The sequence below is a fragment of the Staurois parvus genome, unplaced genomic scaffold, assembly GCF_062004578.1.
Source record: "Staurois parvus isolate SC_StPar_1 unplaced genomic scaffold, SC_StPar_1.0 ptg001672l, whole genome shotgun sequence".
NCBI classification, from domain to species: domain Eukaryota; kingdom Metazoa; phylum Chordata; class Amphibia; order Anura; family Ranidae; genus Staurois; species Staurois parvus.
In genome coordinates this window covers 560,001-580,654 of record NW_028319468.1, presented here as the reverse complement: position 1 = coordinate 580,654, position 20,654 = coordinate 560,001, and the positions used below count along the sequence as shown (strand labels likewise).

Sequence of the window (20,654 nt, the reverse complement as noted above, 5' to 3'; positions counted from 1 at the left end):
GAATCCATGGACTTGGAGAGGAAACTTCTTGACGGCGGTGGAGATGTAGGACGCCAAAGCGTGGGGGTTCACAAACTCATCATCGTCAGCTGTCATGGAGGAAACATTTGGGTAGAGATGAAAAGAACTGTTTAGTTCATTCTGGTCACACACAGAAATTCTCAATCAACAGACCTCCAATCACCAAAGCAATCAAATGGATGAAGGCAATCACCAGCCCTTACAGAGGTTTATTAGAAGCTGTTGTTGGCCAGTGACTTTCATTTACATGTTTCTATTTTGACATAACTGGAAAACGTTGACAATAAATTATCAGCCGAATCAAATTTTTGAATACTTCGCTCATCTCTAACAATAATGTATAACTAGTTGGGGAAACTGGGCATACTACACGTGTCTGAAAAAACTTTATTGTACAAAATGTGTTTAATACACCTTATCATTCCACACGTGGCATGTGTAGTATGCCCCTCTGCCACTTACCTCATCAATGGCTGACAGAAAATGTCACTGACAAAAAACAGACCGTCTGACACATTGTTAATAAACAGTGTTCAGACAGGAGGTAGAGAGATACAAAGTAACATTGTTCATAAACATCGATCAGACGGGAGATGGAGAGATACAAAGTAACATTGTTCATAAACATCGATCAGACGGGGGATAGAGAGATACAAAGTAACATTGTTTATAAACATCGATCAGACAGGAGATGGAGAGATACAAAGTAACATTGTTTATAAACATCGATCAGACGGGAGATGGAGAGATACAAAGTAACATTGTTTATAAACATCGATCAGACAGGAGATGGAGAGATACAAAGTAACATTGTTTATAAACATCGATCAGACAGGAGGTAGAGAGATACAAAGTAACATTGTTCATAAACATCGATCAGACGGGAGATAGAGAGATACAAAGTAACATTGTTCATAAACATCGATCAGACGGGAGATGGAGAGATACAAAGTAACATTGTTTATAAACATCGAGCAGACGGGAGATGGAGAGATACAAAGTAACATTGTTTATAAACATCGATCAGACGGGAGATAGATACAAAGTAACATTGTTTATAAACATCGAGCAGACGGGAGATGGAGAGATACAAAGTAACATTGTTTATAAACATTGATCAGACGGGAGATAGAGAGATACAAAGTAACATTGTTTATAAACATTGATCAGACGGGAAATAGAGATACAAAGTAACATTGTTTCTAAACATCGATCAGTTGGGAGATAGAGAGATACAAAGTAACATTGTACAGAAAGGAGAGAGAGATACAAAGTAACATTGCTTATAAACATCAATCAGACGGGAGATAGAGGGATACAAAGCAACATTGTTTATAAACATTGATCAGATGGGAGATAGAGAGATACAAAGTAACATTGTTTATAAACATTGATCAGACGGGAGATGGAGAGATACAAAGTAACATTGTTTATAAATGCTGATCAGTCGGGAGATAGAGAGATACAAAGCAACATTGTTTATAAACATTGATCAGATGGGAGATAGAGAGATACAAAGTAACATTGTTTCTAAACATCGATCAGTCGGGAGATAGAGAGATACAAAGTAACATTGTTTATAAACATCGATCAGACGGGAGATAGAGAGATACAAAGTAACATTGTTTATAAACATCGATCAGACGGGAGATAGAGAGATACAAAGTAACATTGTTTATAAACATCGATCAGTCGGGAGATAGAGAGATACAAAGTAACATTGTTTATAAACATCGATCAGATGGGAGATAGAGATACAAAGTAACATTGTTTATAAACACTGATCAGATGGGAGATAGAGAGATACAAAGTAACATTGTTTATAAACATTGATCAGACGGGAGATAGAGAGATACAAAGTAACATTGTTTATAAACATTGATCAGACGGGAGATAGAGAGATACAAAGTAACATTGTTTATAAACATTGATCAGATGGGAGACAGAGAGATACAAAGTAACATTGTTTATAAACATCGATCAGATGGGAGATAGAGATACAAAGTAACATTGTTTATAAACACTGATCAGATGGGAGATAGAGAGATACAAAGTAACATTGTTTATAAACATTGATCAGACGGGAGATAGAGAGATACAAAGTAACATTGTTTACAAACATTGATCAGACGGGAGATAGAGAGATACAAAGTAACATTGTTTATAAATGCTGATCAGTCGGGAGATAGAGAGATACAAAGCAACATTGTTTATAAACATCGATCAGATGGGAGATAGAGAGATACAAAGTAACATTGTTTATAAACATCGATCAGTTGGGAGATAGAGAGATACAAAGCAACATTGTTTAAAACATCGATCAGACGGGAGATAGACACAAAGTAACATTGTTTATAAACATTGATCATTCGACATCACATTGATTTTTTTTCTATGTGCTCGGTTTCATTTATCTACAAATCAAAGGGATGATCTATAATCTGCATATCATGATAAATCAAGCAATCGGAAAAGGTAAAAAAAAATAAAATGAAATAAAATGTGTTCCTATGTAACCATTCATTAACCCTTAGTTTGCCTTTATCAGTCCTATTTCATTCCCTCTTTCCTTACTCCTCTTGACTGATTGATGATTTTTTTTATTAACACTTAGCAGTATATATTTTTTAATTTTATTTTGTTTGTTACCTTTTTTTTAGGGTTGGGCAGAGGCAGCCCCATTGAGAGCAAAGGGAGGCTGATGGTTCCCGCAACTAATTGCGCCCACTTACATGCAATTGCTCAAGCAAGCGATTGGTCGTAGACCCAGACTGCCTGCGTCCAGAGCCGATCGCTCACATGTCGCAGCAACGGGCTGCCTTATCACAACGCATGTTAACACGTGAATGTGATGCACAAATGTAATTGAGTCTTTAAAGTGGGCCTTCACACGTACTACAAATTTGTTTTCCCCTGCCTCCTCCCTCTCTCTCACATTTTAGATGGCGTTTCTGTGCGGCAACGTAGCACGTATTGTATTTATTTCTATGCCTACGCAAGAGCGACATTCATCCTCCCTGATTTCTGTATGTGGTGTGCCACGGGCTATGGGTCCCAGCACTACAGCACTTCTGCGCACACGTGGTTTCCCTGCACATGTGCGAAGACCAGGCTGGTTTGGAAATCCCAAAGCTGGGCATGTGCATGCGTGGAGAATTCCCCACATACACAGATGTAGCAGAGACACTTCTGTGCATGCACCAGTGAAGGGGCAGTGGGCAAGATGGCATCAGTGAAGGGGTAGTAGGGGCAAGATGGCGTCAGTGAAGGGGCAGTGGGACCAAAACTAAAGGAGACTGAAGTTTCTCTTTAAGGAACCAATTTTTTCATCTTCAGGGAGAATTCAACTGGAGTAACATCCAAGGTGGACACAAACCACGGAAGGGAACCTGTCTGAGCCTAATGTCTTCAGCTTTAATTAAAATATCACTTTTTGGGTGGAATGGTCCTTTAATTGAGGGACCCGGTTTTACCTTTAAGTATGTACTTGGCCTCTGGACATCGGTGATGCAGCCACTCCAGGAAGCAGTGTTCTTTCAGGGATAAGTTATGGTGGCTCTCCATGAAGTCCCACAGTACAATGTCACCATAAAATGCGGCTTCCTCCACCAGTCTCTCCATCTCCACCCGACGGCCAGAGTTGGCAAGGAGGAAAACAGGGAGGAACCTGTATTCCAGAATCCTCCTCTCCTGAGCCCAGGTGTGACGTAAGATGCTTCTCCTCTCAGGGGATGCTGGGTGAGATTTCACCGCCAAGATGATCAGAGGATCTGGTGTCCGGCAATATCCAGGAAGATCTATAAAGGTTTGACAGCGATACCCCTGAAGAGCTGGGTACTGCAGTGAGTATTTAGACAGATCCAAGAAAAAGTTATTGTTGCGGTGGTATAAAGATGCTGATTCTCGGAGAACTGGGGTGGCGCTGTTTTTGGCTACAATATGATTCAGGATCTCCTGCAGCTCCAGGCAGGGCTCTTCCTTCATGAAGGACTGGATCATAACTGTTAGGACCATGGATGTCAGGATCGCCGCTAGGATCAACCTCCATCTGACCAGCCGCTGGACAGCAGGACACACATGAAAAAAGAGGAGACAATGTTAAATGAGATGTCCACAGGAAGAACCCCAAAAAGCAAGATCTTCATCTAAACCATCTCCTGATTGTAGAGTGTTTTTGCTTATACACGGCTCAAAAAAATGAAAGGAACACTTTGAAAGCACATCAGATCTCAATGGGGAAACATCTCCTGCTGGATATCTATACTGATATGCACTGGGTAATGTGTTAGGAATGTAAGGACACCACATCGTTTGATGGAAATGAAAACTATCTACCTACAGAGAACTGAATTTAAAGACACCCCGAAAATAAAAGTGAAAAAATGATGCTAGTCCATTTTGCTGAAATTTCAACTCAGAATGGTCCTCAGTAGTCTGTATGGCCCCCACATGCTTGTATGTATGCCTGACAACGTCGGGGGAGGCTCCTAATGAGATGATGGATGATGTCCTGGGGGATTTCCTCCCAGATCTGGACCAGGGCATCACTGAGCTCCTGGAGAGTCTGAGGTGTAACCTGGCGGCGTTGGATGGATCGAAACATGACATCCCAGAGATGTTCTATTGGATTTAGGTCAGTCAAGCATGGGGGCCATTCAATGGTATCCATTCCTTCATCCTCCAGGAACTGCCTGCATACTCTCGCCACATGAGGCCGGGCATTGTCATGCACCAGGAGGAACCCAGGACCCACTGCACCAGCATAGGGTCTGACAATGGGTCCAAGGATTTGATCCCGATACTTAATGGCAGACAGGGTGCCATTGTATAGCCTGTAGAGTTCTGTGCCTCCCTCCATGGATAAGCCTCCCCAGACCATCACCGACCCACCACCAAAACGGTCATGGTGAACCATGTTACAGGCAGCAGAATGTTCTCCACGGCTTCTCCAGACCCTTTCACGTTTGTCACATGTGCTCAGGGTGAACCTGCTCTCATCTGTGAAAAGCACAGGGTGCCAGTGGTGGACCTGCCAATTCTGGTGTTCAATGGCAAATGCCAATCCAGCTCTATGGTGCTGGGCAGTGAGCACAGGGCCCACTAGAGGACGTCAGGCCCTCAGGCCACCTTCATGAAGTCTGTTTCTGATTGTTTGGTCAGAGACATTCACACCAGTGGCCTGCTGGAGGTCATTTTGTAGGGCTCTGGCAATGCTCATCCTGTTCCACCTTCCATCTCCTCCACCAGAAAGGAGCAGATACCTGTCCTGCTGATGTCCTGCTGATAGATTAAGGACCTTCTATGGCCCTGTCCAGCTCTCCTAGAGGAACTGCCTGTCTCCTGGAATCTCCTCCATGCTCGGAGACTGGGAGACACAGCAAACCTTCTGGCAATGGCACGTAATGATGTGCCATCCTAGAGGAGTTGGACTGCCTCTGCAATCTCTGTAGGGTCGCCTCTAAAGCAATTCCTGTTTTGGGGGTCATCTCATTGTTCCCCATCTAGTGCACATGTTGTTAATTTCATTAACACCAAAGCAGCTGAAACTGATTAACTACCCCCTCTGCTACTTACCTGACCAGATAAATATCCCAGGAGTTTCATTGACTTGATGCTAGACTCTGATTAAAAAGTCTTCCTTTCATTTTTTTGAGCCGTGTATTACTCAAATGTTTAAAAATATTATTTTCAGGTTTTTTTAGTTAGGCAAATATATAACACTACTTAGACCTCACCATCATACCTATATAAGTTGAACATCATATTCCAAAACCATGGTCATTAATAAAAAGTTGCCCTCGCTTGAAGCTATAACATCCTCCATTCTTCTGGGAAGTTGGGAAGACCTTCCTCAAGATTGTAGATGGTATCTGTGGGGATTTCAACTCATTTGTAATGTCAGGTGCTTATACTGGCTTACAATCAGTTTTCCAATTCATCCCAAAGGTGTTCATTAGAATTGAGGTTAAGGCTCTGTGCAGAACACTCGAGTTCCTCCACACCATGTCTATATGGAGTTGGCTCCACTCTATTGGGAAAGCTACCTAATGTAATTATGGAGTGTGTCTTTGGGAATTTGTGTCCAATCAGCCAAAAGAACATTTGTGAGGTCAGGTACTGACATTGGGTGAGCAGGCCTGGCTCACCACCAGGGTTTCAATTCATCCCAAAGGTGTTCAGTAGGATTGAGGGCAGGGTTCTGTGAAGGACACTCGAGTTCCTCCACACCATTTCTATATGGTGTTGGCTCCACTCTTCTGGGAATGTTACCTAGTGTAATTATGGAGTGTGTCTGTGTGAATTTGTGTCCAATCAACCAAAAGAACATTTTTGAGGCCAGGTACTGACATTGGGTGAGAAGACCTGGCTCACCACCAGGGTTCCAATCCCTGGCAAGAAGAAATCCATTCTTGAAAGAAAGCCATAAGAAGTCCCATTTGCAGTTTGCGAGAAGCCATGTGGGGGACACAACAAACATGTGGAAGAAGGTGCTCTTGTCAGAGGAGACCAACATTGAACTTTAAAGCAAAATGCTATGTGTGGCAGAAAACTAACACTGAACACACCACTGTGAAACCTGGTGGTGGCAGCATCATGTTGTGGGGATGCTTTTTTTCAGCAGGGACAGGGAAGCTGGTCAGAGTTGATGGGAAGATGGATGGAGCCAAATACAGGGCAATCTTAGAAGAAAACCTCTTAAGAGTCTGCAAACGACCTGAGACCGGGGCGGAGGTTCCCCTTCCAGCAGGACAACGACCCGAAACATCCAGCCAGCGCTACAATAGAATGGTTCAGATCAAAGCATCTTCATGTGTTAGAATGGCCCAATCACAGTCCAGACCCAAATCCAATGGAGAATCTGTGGCCAGACCTGAAAATTGCTGGTCACAGACGCTCTCCATCCAATCTGACAGCTTGAGCTATTCTGCAAAGAACAGGCAGAAATGTCCCTCTCTAGATGTGCAAAGAGACATCCCCAAAAAGACTTGCAGCTGGAATTGCAGCCAAAGGGGGTCCTACAAAGTATTGACTCCGGGGGGCTGAATACAAATGCCGCCACACTTTTCACAGATTTATTGGTCACAAATGTTGGAAACCATTTCTCATTTTCCTTCCACTTCACAATTATGTGCCACTTTGTGTCGGTCCATCATATCCAATCCCAATAAATACATTGTAACGTGACAACATGGGGGGGGGATACATTGTAACATGACAACATGGGGGACTTTTCAGGGGGAGGGGGGGATACATTGCAACATGACAACATGGGGGACATTTCAAGGGGTATGAATAGTTTTTCAAGGCACTGTATATATATATATATATATATATATATATATATATATATATATATATATATAAATAATATTTTATAATATACTTTAAAATTTGACACTTTTTTTATCAGTGAAAAACAAACATAAATAACTTGAATGAAATTTTTTTTGAAAATTTACAATTAAAAAAAATCAGTTGAAAAATAATGACTAAGAGAAGGGGGTAAGGTTTCTTTACCGATCATATACAGATTAAAGGTCACATATCTGACCCATATATGAATAAAATATTGGTGGAGGGAGCAGGTGCATGAGATAGGAGTTGGATATAAGAAATGTGTCCTGAAAACTCATCTGAAGTTTTTTTGAAAGTATCTGCTATATAAAAAAAAAATCCTAATATTATTGTACAATTTTGCCCATTTTTTAATGTGGCACCAAAAAAAAAAATAGTATAGGATGGGATAGGAGTTGGGTATAAAAAATGTGTCCTGAAAACTCATTTTAAGTTTTTTTGAAAGTATCTGTTATATAAAAAAAATTCTAATTTTAATAATTTTGCCCATTTTTTAATGTGGCACTAAAAAAAAATACCAAAACAAAAACAAATTAAAATAAAACACATAGTAATAAAAAAACAACAGAAACAGAAGACTCAAAAATAAAATAGCAGAAAAATAATTGCTAATAAACAAAACAAAGGAAAATACAAACATTCTTAATAATAAAACAAAAGAAATAAAAATAACAGCAGAAAAATGATAGCTAAGAGGAGACGGGTGTAAGGTTGTATTAACAGTTGTCATATGCAGAGTAAAGGTCAGCTTTACATGTAAATGACATAGCAGCAGTGGGAGCGGTGGCCGGGGGGAAAGAAGCTGGATATGAGAAATGTGTCCTGAAAACTCAGCTGACGTTTTTTAAAGTATTTCTAATGTTAAAAATTCTAATTTTATTTTATAATTTTGCACATTTCTTTTTTATGTGAAACTGAAAAAAATAACAAACACAACAATAAAAAATGTAAAAAAGAAATATTAAAAGTAAAAAAGAAAAAAATACAAATTATTTGAAAAACAAGAGCTAAGGGGAGAAGAGGGGAAAGGTTCCTCCAGCTGATATGCAGAGTAAAGGTCACTTGGTTCTTGGATTTTGAATCAATAAATGAATGTAAATAGTGGCGTTGAGGGGGTGGGGAGAGGAGGTGGACATAAGAAATGAGCCGGAGGGTCAGGGACAATCAGGCTGGGGAGGAAAGCGCTAGATGATGCTGGATGTCCTCCAGCCAGGAAATGAGGCAGAGCTCTGTCTGACTTACTGCAGCTTCCAATGTACATTGCGAGAGGCTCACAGTGTGCAGTGAAATCAGAGTAAGAGAGCATTTACACTTGCTTCAAAATGTTGCATTTGACATGCTTTTTAACCCTTTCGCTGCCAGGTCTGTACATTGTACAGACCTGACCAGGGCTGAAACTGGGGGCAGGGGGGACATCTGCCTCGGGCACCACATTGAGAGGGGCGCCGCCGGCTACCTCCTCTTCCCCCTCCCCCTGGACCATACATGAGATTGCCTTGGCTCCGTTCATCTCCTGGTGAGGTCGCTGCCAGCTCCTGTGGTGGAGGACAAGCAGCATGTCCCACTGCAGCCCAGTCAGCAACAGTTGGACAAGAAGCTCAGCATTCCCACCATTGAAAGGCATTGCAGGTATGAGATTTCCCAGGATGCATTGGAAAACCAGCAAGAGAATTGGAAAGATATCTGCAGTCACTCCCGGTTCATATGTATATACTCTGAAAGTGTCTGGTGCAGACGTCACGTCTGGTGTGCAGCGTGGAGCACCAGGAAGGTGAGCGGGGTGCAAAGAGGACTGAGCGGCAGAAGATTAGCAAAGCTGGGGGACCGGAGCAGGAGAAACCAGCAGATGTCACCTATGGGAGCAATATAATGGGAGGTGAGCAGGGACCAGAAAGAGGAGGATCAGAAAACCAGTGGATCAGAAGAGCTGAAGGCTACTACTGGATTGAGGATCAGCAGAGCTGGGGGGGGGGGTTCTACTGAGTGGGGGATCAGCAGACCTGGGGGTTTCTACTGAGTGTGGGATCAGATGAGCTGGGGATCAGCAGAGCTGGGGGTTACTACTGAGTAGGGGATCAGATGAGCTGGGGGATACTACTTAGTAGGGGATCAGCAGAGCTAGGGTTACTACTGAGCAGGGGATCAGATGAGCTGGGGATCAGCAGAGCTGGGGGTTACTACTGAGTAGGGGATCAGATGAGCTGGGGATTACTACTGAATTGGGGATAAGCAGAGTTGGGGGTTACTACTGAGCAGGGGATCAGCAGAGCTGGGGGTTAGTACTGAGCGGGGGATCAGCAGAGCTGGGTTTACTATGAGTGCGGGATCAGCAGAGCTGGGGGTTACTACTGAGCGGGGGATCAGTAAAGCTGGGGGTTACTATGAGTTCGGGATCAGCAGAGCTGGGGGCTACTACTGAGGGGGGATCAGCAGAGTAGGTTGGGGGTTACTAGTGAACAGGGATTAGGAAAGCTGGTGGTTACTACTGCACAGAGGTAGCAGCGCTGGGGTTTACTACTAAATAGGAGGTTTAGCAGAGCTTGGGACTACTACTGAGCAGGAGATCAGCAGACTTGGGGTATAGTACTGAATGGGGGTTAGTAGAGTTACTACTGAGTGGGGAATCAGCAAAGCTGGGGGTAACTATTGAACGGGGGTTTGCAGAGCTGAGAGCTACTACTGAGCAGGGGATCAGCAGACTTGGGGTATACAACTGAATGGAGGGTTAGCAGAGTTACTACTGAGTGGGGAATCAGCAAAGCTGGGGGTAACTATTGAACGAGAGTTGGCAGAGCTGAGAGCTACTACTGAGCAGGGGATCAGCAGACTTGGGGTATACTACTAAGTGGGGAATCAGCAGAGCTGGGGGTTACTACTTAACAGGGGTTAGCAGAGCTGGGAGTTACTACTGAGTAGGGGATCGGCAGAGCTAGGAGTTACTACTGAGTAGGGGATCTGCAGAGCTGGGGGTTATTACTAAGTGGGGAATCAGCAAAGCGGGGGTGGAGGACTACTGACCAGGGGAATATGCTAAATGAAGGCACAAAAAAACTAGGGATCTGCTGAAAGGGGTTTCTAATGAGCTGGGGATCTGCTGAGCCGGGGTACTGGGTGCTGGAGTTATACTGGGTCCCTTTACAACAAATAGAAAATCAACACACACAGGGCCATTGTTAAATGAGATCAAGGGTGAACTAAGGAAATTAGGAGGGGGAACCCCGTCATGGATAGGTTGTATAAAACTGATAAAAATGGTGATTGTTCTAAAAATTTTATATAAATTTCAAATGATACCAATTAAATTACCAGAAGTATACTTCAGAATAATTAAAAAAAATGATAACAAGATATATTTGGAGGAATAAAAAACCAAGAATAAGCCATGAAATTTTATGTAGAAATAATGAGAAAGGCGGACTGGGATTGAATATATATTAACCACTTCCCGACTGGCCGGTGTATATAAACGGCCTCCCCGCACCCTGCTTGTGCGCGCTCCCTGGGAGTGCGCAGCACCGCGATCCAGTGCCCGCTGTGTCCTCCGGACACAGTGAAACACCGATCGTCGGACGGGACCTCTGTACGAGGTTCCGATCATGTGATCACTGATTGGCCAATCAGTGATCACATGCAAAGTAGTAAGCAAGATGTCACTTGTGACATCATTGCTTACTACGTGTGAAATCTGTGAATGATCACAGAGGTGACATGGTACAAGGCTATTCACAAAAGCCTTGTACCATGTGACAAGCTGTGACCAATCACAGCTCACTCAGTACTTCTCAATGAGTGCAAGAATGCAGACAGAGAGAAGGAGAAATGATTGCTTTTACATCCTATATGGGTGTAAAAGCAATCAGTGTAAAAAAAAAAAAAAAAAAAAAAAAAATCTTCATCACCCCCCACAAGTAGTACAGTGTCACCATGGTGACACTGTACTGCTAGGGTGACAGTATGTAAAAAAAAAAATAATAATAATAATATAAAAAAATAAAATAAAAATGTAAAAAAAAAATGTTTAAAAATTATAATTTTTGGTTATAAACTAATTTGGATTTTTTTTTTTTACTAAAAATATAACGGAATAAATTTTGGCTAAGATTTATGATGAAATATTATTTATTTGCAAAATTTTATAAAAAAACACTTTTTTTCAAAATTTTTGGACATTTCATTTACATAGCAAAAAAAATAAAAATCCCAGTGGTGAATAAATACCACCAAAATAAGGCTTTATCTGTCTCAAAAAATGGTAAAAAATTCATTTGGGTACAGTGTTGCATGACCGCGTAATTGTCATTCAAAGTGTGATAGCGCTAAAAGCTGAAAATTGCCCTGGTCAGGAAGGGGGGGAAAGTGTCCGGACTGGAAGTGGTTAAGTGAAACCAATCTAAGCAGAATGGTTGCCCACACAATATCGAGGATTAGCAGATGGTACAAGTTCGTGCTCATTAAATGTTTTGAGAGTTTGGGATGTATTGGACAGACAGAAGGGATGGGAATTAAATTCATCCTCCCCCCGATCCCCCACTCACGACTTTACCATTACGATCAACAGCACAACCATTGGTCCTTCCCCTCATGCCAGGGTGCAGGGCGTAATCCTGGACTCTGACCTCTCCTTTGGGCCCCACATCCACTCACTGGCTAAATCCTGCCGCCTCAACCTCCGGAACATTTCCAAAATCCACCCCTTCCTGACCAATGACACCACAAAACAACTCATCCATGCCTTGGTTATATCCCGCCTCGATTACTGCAACTCCCTCCTCACTGGTCTACCGTTACACAGGCTATCCCCCCTTCGGTCTATTATGAATGCTTCTGCTAGACTCATACACCTTACCGACCGATCAGCGACTGCTGCTAGACTCATACACCTTACCAACCGATCAGCGACTGCTGCTAGACTCATACACCTTACCAACCGATCAGCGACTGCTGCTAGACTCATACACCTTACCGACCGATCAGCGACTGCCGCTAGACTCATACACCTTACCGACCGATCAGCGACTGCTGCTAGACTCATACACCTTACCGACCGATCAGCGACTGCCGCTAGACTCATACACCTTACCGACCAATTAGCGACTGCCGCTAGACTCATCCACCTTACCGACCGATCAGCGACTGCTGCTAGACTCATACACCTTACCGACCGATCAGTGACTGCCGCTAGACTCATACACCATACCAACTGATCAGCGACTGCCGCTAGACTCATACACCTTACCGACCGATCAGCGACTGCCGCTAGATTCATCCACCTTACCAACCGATCAGCGACTGCCGCTAGACTCATACACCTTACCGACCGATCAGCGACTGCCGCTAGACTCATACACCTTACTGGCCGATCAGCGACTGCTGCTAGACTCATACACCTTACCAACCGATCAGCGACTGCTGCTAGATTCATACACCTTACCGACCGATCAGTGACTGCTACTAGACTCATACACCTTACCAACCTATCAGTGACTGCCGCTAGACTCATCCACCTTACTGGCCGATCAGTGACTGCCGCTAGACTCATACACCTTACCAACCGATCAGCGACTGCCGCTAGACTCATCCACCTTACTGACCAATCAGCGACTGCCGCTAGACTCATACACCTTACCAACCGATCAGCGACTGCTGCTAGACTCATACACCTTACCAACCGATCAGCGACTGCTGCTAGATTCATACACCTTACCGACCGATCAGTGACTGCTACTAGACTCATACACCTTACCAACCTATCAGTGACTGCCGCTAGACTCATCCACTTTACTGGCCGATCAGTGACTGCCGCTAGACTCATACACCTTACCAACCGATCAGCGACTGCCGCTAGACTCATCCACCTTACTGACCGATCAGCGACTGCTGCTAGACTCATACACCTTACCGACCGATCAGCGACTGCCGCTAGACTCATACACCTTACCGACCGATTAGCGACTGCCGCTAGACTCATCCACCTTACCGACCGATCAGCGACTGCTGCTAGACTCATACACCTTACCGACCGATCAGTGACTGCCGCTAGACTCATACACCTTACCAACCGATCAGCGACTGCCGCTAGACTCATACACCTTACCGACCGATCAGCGACTGCCGCTAGATTCATCCACCTTACCAACCGATCAGCGACTGCCGCTAGACTCATACACCTTACCGACCGATCAGCGACTGCTGCTAGACTCATACACCTTACCAACCGATCAGCGACTGCTGCTAGACTCATACACCTTACCAACCGATCAGCGACTGCTGCTAGATTCATACACCTTACCGACCGATCAGTGACTGCTACTAGACTCATACACCTTACCAACCGATCAGCGACTGCCGCTAGACTCATCCACCTTACTGACCGATCAGCGACTGCTGCTAGACTCATACACCTTACCAACTGATCAGCGACTGCTGCTAGATTCATACACCTTACCGACCGATCAGTGACTGCTACTAGACTCATACACCTTACCAACCTATCAGTGACTGCCGCTAGACTCATCCACCTTACTGGCCGATCAGTGACTGCCGCTAGACTCATACACCTTACCAACCGATCAGCGACTGCCGCTAGACTCATCCACCTTACTGACCAATCAGCGACTGCCGCTAGACTCATACACCTTACCAACCGATCAGCGACTGCTGCTAGACTCATACACCTTACCAACCGATCAGCGACTGCTGCTAGATTCATACACCTTACCGACCGATCAGTGACTGCTACTAGACTCATACACCTTACCAACCTATCAGTGACTGCCGCTAGACTCATCCACTTTACTGGCCGATCAGTGACTGCCGCTAGACTCATACACCTTACCAACCGATCAGCGACTGCCGCTAGACTCATCCACCTTACTGACCGATCAGCGACTGCTGCTAGACTCATACACCTTACCGACCGATCAGCGACTGCCGCTAGACTCATACACCTTACCGACCGATTAGCGACTGCCGCTAGACTCATCCACCTTACCGACCGATCAGCGACTGCTGCTAGACTCATACACCTTACCGACCGATCAGTGACTGCCGCTAGACTCATACACCTTACCAACCGATCAGCGACTGCCGCTAGACTCATACACCTTACCGACCGATCAGCGACTGCCGCTAGATTCATCCACCTTACCAACCGATCAGCGACTGCCGCTAGACTCATACACCTTACCGACCGATCAGCGACTGCTGCTAGACTCATACACCTTACCAACCGATCAGCGACTGCTGCTAGACTCATACACCTTACCAACCGATCAGCGACTGCTGCTAGATTCATACACCTTACCGACCGATCAGTGACTGCTACTAGACTCATACACCTTACCAACCTATCAGTGACTGCCGCTAGACTCATCCACCTTACTGGCCGATCAGTGACTGCCGCTAGACTCATACACCTTACCAACCGATCAGCGACTGCCGCTAGACTCATCCACCTTACTGACCGATCAGCGACTGCCGCTAGACTCATACACCTTACCAACCGATCAGCGACTGCTGCTAGACTCATACACCTTACCAACCGATCAGTAACTGCCGCTAGACTCATACACCTTACCAACCAATCAGCGACTGCTGCTAGACTCATACACCTTACCAACCAATCAGCGACTGCTGCTAGACTCATCCACCTTACCAACCGATCAGTGACTGCCGCTAGACTCATACACCTTACCGACCGATCAGTGACTGGCGCTAGACTCATACACCTTACCAACCGATCAGCGACTGCCGCTAGACTCATACACCTTACCGACCGATCAGCGACTGCTGCCCCTCTCTGCCAATCCCTTCTCTGGCTCCCACTAACCCAACGTATAAATTCAAAATACTAACCACAGCTTACAAAGCCATCCACAACACTGCCCCTAGCTATATCACCAACCTCATCCACAGATACCAACCAAATCGCCCACTCCGCTCCTCCCATGATATCCTCCTCTCTAGCTCCCTCATCACCTCCTCCCACGCTCGCCTCCAGGACTTCTCCAGATCCTCTCCCATCCTCTGGAACTCCCTACCACAGCATGTCCAGTCAGCTCCCACTCTGTCTGCTTTTAGGTGATCTTTGAAAACTCACTTCTTCAGGGAAGCCGACCCCTCCCCCACCTAAGACCTGTACTTGAATCACCTCCACCAGATCATCCCCCGCAGCTATCACCTTTTGTATCCCCTCCCCCTTCCTTTAGATTGTAAGCTCCACGAGCCGGGCCCTCCTATTCCTTCTGTACTGAAATGTATTGTAATTGTACCGCCCCCCTTATATTGTACTGTGCTGCGCACACTGCTGGCGCTATATAAATCCTGTATAATAATAATTGATTGTTAATGCCCTTAGGGTCTGCAGAGTTCCCCCCCCCCTCCCGCCCGGGTAAAGAAGGTATCACAGGGAAGTGGATTAGGAAGGAAGATGCACAATTGAGGGATATAATGGTGGGGGAGGAAATAGGATCACTTAAGGAATTGAAAAAAAAGGGAGAAGTTTTCACGAGAATGGACGAGTGGCGGTATTTTCAATTAAACCACTTTATAGGAAAGCTTCCAAAACCTCTAAGAACAAGAGAGGATTGGAATCCCTTTGAGTGTTTATTAGACACATGGGGGGGATGGGAAACACGGAACCTCTAAAATATATAAAATAAACGCAGATATAAGGCCACCATATATAGAAAGATGGGAGAGGGATATAGGAGTAATATGTGGAGAAACAGAGCAAAATGTACAGAATAATCCATGAAAATGTAAATATGAAGGAGGCGGAAATGAACTACAAATGTTTGGCAAGCCGGTATATCACCCCGAGTGTGGCACACAGATTGAGGGGAGATCATTCACCTTTGTGTTGGCGTGGAGGTAGAGGCACAATGTATCACATATGGTGGGAATGTCCGAAAATACAGGAGTGTTGGGAGAAAATAGTGAACTTGGTTCAGAAAATGACGGGGGCTGACATTATATTAGACCCAGAGACTTGCCTTCTTCACAGTACTAAGCTTTCAGTCAAAAAATATAAAAAATCTGGTGTATTGTATTACGTGAATGCAGCAAAGGGACTGACACCCAAGTTCTGGAGGAGACAGGAGGTGCCAAAAATAAAAGATTTGGTTGACAGGGTGGATCAAATATGTAAAATGGAGGAACTTTACCATGGGCAGTACAGTGGCTAAATGGTTAGCCCTTCCACCTGGCAGTACTCGGGTCGTTGGTTCGAATCCCAACCAAGGCACCACCTGCCTGGAGTTTGCATGTTCTCCCTGTGTGGGTTTCCTCGGGTACTCTGGTTTCTTTCCACACTCCAAAGACATGCTGGTAGGTGAATTGTCCCAAGTATGTGTATGTATGAATGTGAGTTAGGGACCTTAGATTGTAAGCTCCTTGGGGGTGGGAACTGAATGTACAATTTATATGTAAAGTGCTGTGTAAATTGATGGTACTATATAAGTACCTGAAATAATAATAATATGAATGAAGAGAAGATGGAGAGGTATCATGTAAGATGGAATAAATGGGAGGAAGTTAAAAATAGAGTTTAAGGGGGACTAATAAAAAGAATTATGGTTACACTTTCTACTTCTCTTTTGAGGATCTCCAGCAAGAAACAAGAAAATGCAGAGCAGGGGGGGGGTGGGGAGCTGGTTGGGGGGGTGATGGGTGTTTTTTTCTTTTTAGTCAGGAGGTTCGTGGGGGGAAGAAAAGTAGATATGTTAAAGGTATTGAAATTGTGTCAATATCAATGTTTTAAAAGAATATGTTTGTACAATTTATATATTTGAAAAAAACAATAAATATTTAAATTATAAAAAAAAAAATACACACACAGGGCTTCATTAAAGCTTTGCAAAGCATCACAGAAGCATCAAAAACTCATCAAAAAAGCACATTGAGGCAGTAGGCACTTTTATGTGTGTTGAAGCAAGTGTGAACAACCCCTCAGCCATTTCAGTGCAGGACAGGAGGCGGCACAACTGTGCAGGACAGGAGGCGGCACAACTGTGCAGGACAGGAGGCGGCACAACTGTGCAGGACAGGAGGCGGCACAACTGTGCAGGACAGGAGGCGGCACAACTGTGCAGGACAGGAGGCGGCACAGCTGTGCTGGACAGAAGGGAAGGTCTGCTGGTTTTCCGACCACTCCTGGCATTGCCCACCTACCGTCATGCCCCTCCTTCCTCAATTCTGAGCCTTCCATCCCTCACCTTCCCTGAACCTCTTTTGGGCACTTTTTTTTTTATTATTCCCTTTTTTTTGGGGGGGGGGGGGTTGTCACCCTGTCACATGGGCCTCGAATGGAGACTACAAGTGGTCATCTCACCACTAATTAGGCAAGCCTGCACCACTATTGTCACCTTGGGGAACCCTGCCCTGAAATATGGCATGCAACCATCGCTGGAGTACCTGCGTGTGTGAAGTGGCTGCAAAGAGGTTGCAGGGGGATCCGTGGCCTTGGAAAGTAATAAAGGAGTGAAAAGGGGAGAAAACAATATCTTCTAGAAAATGGAATGAAATCCAGCTATTGTAAAATGCATGCGGTCGGGTTCCTCCTCCATAATAATTGTGCCGGTGCTCATCTCTGCATGGCAGTGCAACACATTTCGGGAGGAACGTAGAAGCAGGGGCGGACTGACCATATGGAAACTCGGGTACTGCCTGAGGGTCAGTACGGAGCCCCATGAGATGCCCTTTGTACCTTTTTCATAGGCTTTTTTGAATTTGCGCAAGGACACAGGGGTCCCACAATCCCCTATTGCCGGGGGGCCCCATGAGTTGTCAGTCCGCCCCTGCGTAGAAGTCAATCAAAACACAAAGAATGCATCTGCAACTAGTACTAGCGAAACTTAGTCAGTGAATCCCATATGTAAAGATCTACCTATAATCCTGTACCCCCTTCCTGTGATTGGCCTTCATCAGTGTGTGGATCCACTAGGTCACCCTAAGGTTCCTCCAGAGGTTGCTAAGGGGTCCTTTAGCAATAAGCAACTTCTGTCCCTCAGAAAAGTTACAACTGACACTGATCATCTTCGTACCAAATTCTCTCCCCTGACCCCAAATGTAAGGGACATTCTTCCCACTGACCCCCAATGTAAGGGACATTCTTCCCACTGACCACCACCAATGTAAGGGGCATTCTTCCCACTGACCCCCAATGTAAGGGGCATTCTTCCCACTGACCCCCAATGTAAGGGACATTTTTCCTACTGACCCCCAATGTAAGGGACATTCTTCCCACTGACCCCCAATGTAAGAGACATTCTTCCCACTGACCTCCAATGTAAGGGACATTCTTCCCACTGACCCCCAATGTAAGGGACATTCTTCTCACTGACCACCAATGTAAGGGACATTCTTCCCACTGACCACCAATGTAAGGGACATTCTTCCCACTGACCCCCAATGTAAGGGACATTCTTCCCACTGATCACCAATGTAAGGGACATTCTTCCCACTGACCACCAATGTAAGGGACATTCTTCCCACTGACCCCCAATGTAAGGGACATTCTTCTCACTGATCACCAATGTAAGGGACATTCTTCCCACTGACCCCCAATGTAAGGGACATTCTTCTCACTGACCACCAATGTAAGGGACATTCTTCCCACTGACCACCAATGTAAGGGACATTCTTCCCACTGACCACCAATGTAAGGAGCATTCTTCTCACTGACCACCAATGTAAGGGACATTCTTCTCACTGATCACCAATGTAAGGGACATTCTTCCCACCAACCACCAATGTAAGGGACATTCTTCCCACTGACCTCCAATGTAAGGGGCATTCTTCTCACTGATCACCAATGTAAGGGACATTCTTCCCACCAACCACCAATGTAAGGAACATTCTTCCCACTGACCACCAATGTAAGGGACATTCTTCCCACCAACCACCAATGTAAGGGACATTCTTCCCACTGATCACCAATGTAAGGGACATTCTTCCCACCGACCACCAATGTAAGGGACATTCTTCCCACTGACCACCAATGTAAGGGACATTCTTCCCACTGATCACCAATGTAAGGGACATTCTTCCCACTGACCCCCAATGTAAGGAACATTCTTCCCACTGACCACCAATGTAAGGGACATTCGTCCCACTGATCACCAATGTAAGGGACATTCGTCCCACTGACCCCCAATGTAAGGGACATTCTTCCCACTGACCCCCAATGTAAGGAACATTCGTCCCACTGATCACCAATGTAAGGGACATTCTTCCTACTGACCCCCAATGTAAGGAACATTCGTCCCACTGATCACCAATGTAAGGGACATTCTTCCCACTGACCCCCAATGTAAGGAACATTCGTCCCACTGATCACCAATGTAAGGGACATTCTTCCCACTGACCTCCAATGTAAGGGACATTCTTCTCACTGATCACCAATGTAAGGGACATTCTTCCCACTGATCACCAATGTAAGGGACATTCTTCCCACCAACCACCAATGTAAGGAACATTCTTCCCACTGACCACCAATGTAAGGGACATTCTTCCCACCGACCACCAATGTAAGGGACATTCTTCCCACTGACCACCAATGTAAGGGACATTCTTCCCACTGACCACCAATGTAAGGGACATTCTTCCCACTGACCCCCAATGTAAGGAACATTCTTCCCACTGACCACCAATGTAAGGGACATTCGTCCCACTGATCACCAATGTAAGGGACATTCGTCCCACTGACCCCCAATGTAAGGGACATTCTTCCCACTGACCCCCAATGTAAGGAACATTCGTCCCACTGATCACCAATGTAAGGGACATTCTTCCCACGAGTCATCACACAATTGCACTGTGATCTGTAGATCTAGTAATTATTCGTGGTGTTCCCTTAGACCGAAGCGTCATTTCTGGGGTTCCTTGGCATCAGAAAGGTCCTGTAAGCCTGCACTAGATCTTGTCAGACGGCCCATGAGGAAAATGACCTGAGACATCCTCCGCTGCACTGGTCACCACACACCCATCTGCTGACCTTTCACCGATAATGGTGACAATCGATGTTCTCGGTACATTTCACAGCAAAGATTTGTCAATGTCCTTGGAGGAGCCGCACAGCCAACTCACCATCCTCTGCTTCGTACACACGTCTGCCGGAGCGAGGCGCATGGAGTGACCCTCACGTTCACACTGACAAGTCTTGTGGACAAAGTCATAGTCTTTTGTTGGTGATTCGGCCGGTCAGCTCCCTGGAGACAGGCGGAGTGCGACGTCAAACCCCCCGCCAGCAGCACAATGCACGGTGCATCCCTCACAGC

At 45.2% G+C, this 20,654-nt stretch overlaps 1 protein-coding gene across 1 annotated transcript; it reads right to left on the bottom strand.

Moving 5' to 3' along the window:
- Nucleotides 1-6: 6 nt before the first annotated feature.
- LOC149434807 (beta-1,3-galactosyltransferase 5-like) lies at nt 7-20,631 on the bottom strand (the record flags this gene model as incomplete). Its single annotated transcript, XM_089663352.1, has 3 exons — nt 20,464-20,631; nt 3,495-4,080; nt 7-89 (listed from the first exon to the last, which is right to left on the bottom strand). Coding segments are annotated over exons 1-3 (711 nt in total), but the record flags the coding sequence as incomplete, so codon positions are not given.
- Between the last annotated feature and the right edge of the window lie 23 nt (nt 20,632-20,654).